At 35.7% G+C, this 1966-nt stretch overlaps 1 protein-coding gene across 2 annotated transcripts in view; it reads right to left on the reverse strand.

The window, feature by feature from the left end:
* The window catches only part of LOC118746006 (ADP-ribose glycohydrolase OARD1), a 64741-nt gene extending 63702 nt beyond the window's left edge, over positions 1-1039 (reverse strand). For both annotated transcript variants that reach the window (XM_036479725.1, XM_036479724.1), the window contains exons 1-3: positions 694-1039; positions 440-614; positions 166-319 (exon numbers count right to left, since the gene is read on the reverse strand). In XM_036479725.1, the coding sequence (XP_036335618.1) occupies positions 176-319; positions 440-614; positions 694-815 (441 nt within the window). In that variant the 5' untranslated portion in view covers positions 816-1039 and the 3' untranslated portion in view covers positions 166-175. The remainder of the gene's footprint in view (positions 1-165; positions 320-439; positions 615-693) is intronic.
* Positions 1040-1966: the final 927 nt, after the last annotated feature.

The following is a 1966-nucleotide window of genomic DNA, read 5'->3' on the forward strand; positions in this document are numbered from 1 at the left end:
ATTTGATAAATTCAATACCCCAAAGAATTTAAGGCGAATATTTACTGATGTTAGAGCTACAACACAGCTTTGTAAATATGTATCATTAAAGAACTGTATTCAGTATAAAAATTAAAAATCAACATTAAAATTAACAAAAACTTTTTTGTAAATGTAGGTACATACATGCGAGTATTTATGGCACGTAGTTATAAACAACTATTTCAATTGAAACTTCTTTGAAAACTTCCTTCAACAAGTCCTTGACTTTTGGCCAAACCAAACCATCCAAACCGCAGCCAATGCGCGGTATAGCCAAATTGTTTACACCATGTTCAAGCTGCCAACAAAGTGAACAAATTAATATAAATAATGAGCACTTACAAAAATAAGTTGGTGGCGTACATACTAGTAAATTCCACAGAGCAACTATTTACATTTGCTTAATTAAATACCTTACCATATGTCTTTTCATGGCATCTAATGAATCGTGCAGTGTTTGATATGTTGGTTTGCCCCAGCTACTTTGCTTGGTGACCAAGTAATAGATGAAGCGCGACTTGTCTTGTAAAATAGCCACACCACCAGGCTTTACATTCTGTTGCTTTAGCTTAGGTATTTGTCCAAACTTGTTTCTGAAAAGAATAAATGACCACATATTACAAGATCGTAAATAAATAAACAACGCTAGCTGGAAAGCACAACAACACTCACCTAAATTTAACAGCGATACCTTTACCAAGTCGCATATCGGCTGCTACACAATGCGCCATGCAATATTTCTCATCAGCACTAAATAAATCGCCAGTTATTTCCTTTATTTGGCAAGTAGACATGGTACCACTTCCAGAAAACAGGTATTTTTAAAAATTAAAATGCAGCTTTTAATTTAGAATCTAAATTTTAGATCAAATAAACAAATCGAAATTCCCGCGGCACCGAAAAACAGCTGTTTCAATTTAACATTCACAATAGTTCAGCATGGGGCAGCGAACAAAGGTGGCGCCGGCATTGGTACCGCTACTTTGGTTTTGCCGATTTTGACAGTTCTGCTTACTTGTAAATAAACCTTTGTTTACAAGTCAGCGGCAAAGAAAAATTTGAACTATATAAGTGAAAAACCAGTTTAAATTGTGTTAATTTGCAATTTGTGAGTGATTTTTGAGTTCATTGCTTTGCAATTTAGGCTGCTGCAGAAACATGCTCCAGCAGCATCTCTGCGGGATTGATTAGTTAACTTGCTAATGGAGGCTGCGTGGAGCAGAAAAAAATCATTGTGAGGAAATGCTGTTAATATAATAATAGAGACACATTTCGGGAACGGCTTTGCCGTGCCCTATGTACACAAAATGCAGCGATTCGTCCCAGCGCTACACTTGCATCTACGCTTCTTGCATCTTGACGGGTGTCGCAATTTAACACACAGCACTTCATTGTATTAGTTTTTACGCAGTCCTCAACTCAAAAATCACTCACAAATCGCAAATTAACACAATTTAAACTGATTTTTCACTTATAATTAAAATTTCTCTTTCGCTGATTTGTAAACAAAGGTTTATTTACAAGTTACCACAACTGTCAAAATCGGCAAAACCAAAGTAGCGGTACCACTGACGGCACCTCGTTTGTTCGTTGCATCGTGCCACAGAAATTTTTGAAAGCAAAAATATGGCAACACCAAAGTCTATCGGTTTTTGTTTTCCTTTCGCAAATCGCAATTTTTTCTAGTCAGCTGATTTACATTACTATTTATTTTGTGGTAAGGAGATAAATTTTTTTTGCATTACTGCGCAAAATTTGCAAACAAATAATACACAAATCAAAAGCAGGTTAAAAGGATTATCTTGCATCTAAATGAAGCTGAAATGAGCTTTTTACTAGAGCTTATACAAGCTTTTATTCAAAAGATGCTTGCCCTGCTATCGTTTGGCCAGAAAACCATTACCAACTCGCTAAGTATTTATATAAAAACAAATACGGGACGCAC

This window comes from Rhagoletis pomonella, unplaced genomic scaffold (assembly GCF_013731165.1).
Source record: "Rhagoletis pomonella isolate Grant_MI unplaced genomic scaffold, Rhpom_1.0 Rhpom_scaffold_00010, whole genome shotgun sequence".
NCBI lineage: Eukaryota > Metazoa > Arthropoda > Insecta > Diptera > Tephritidae > Rhagoletis > Rhagoletis pomonella.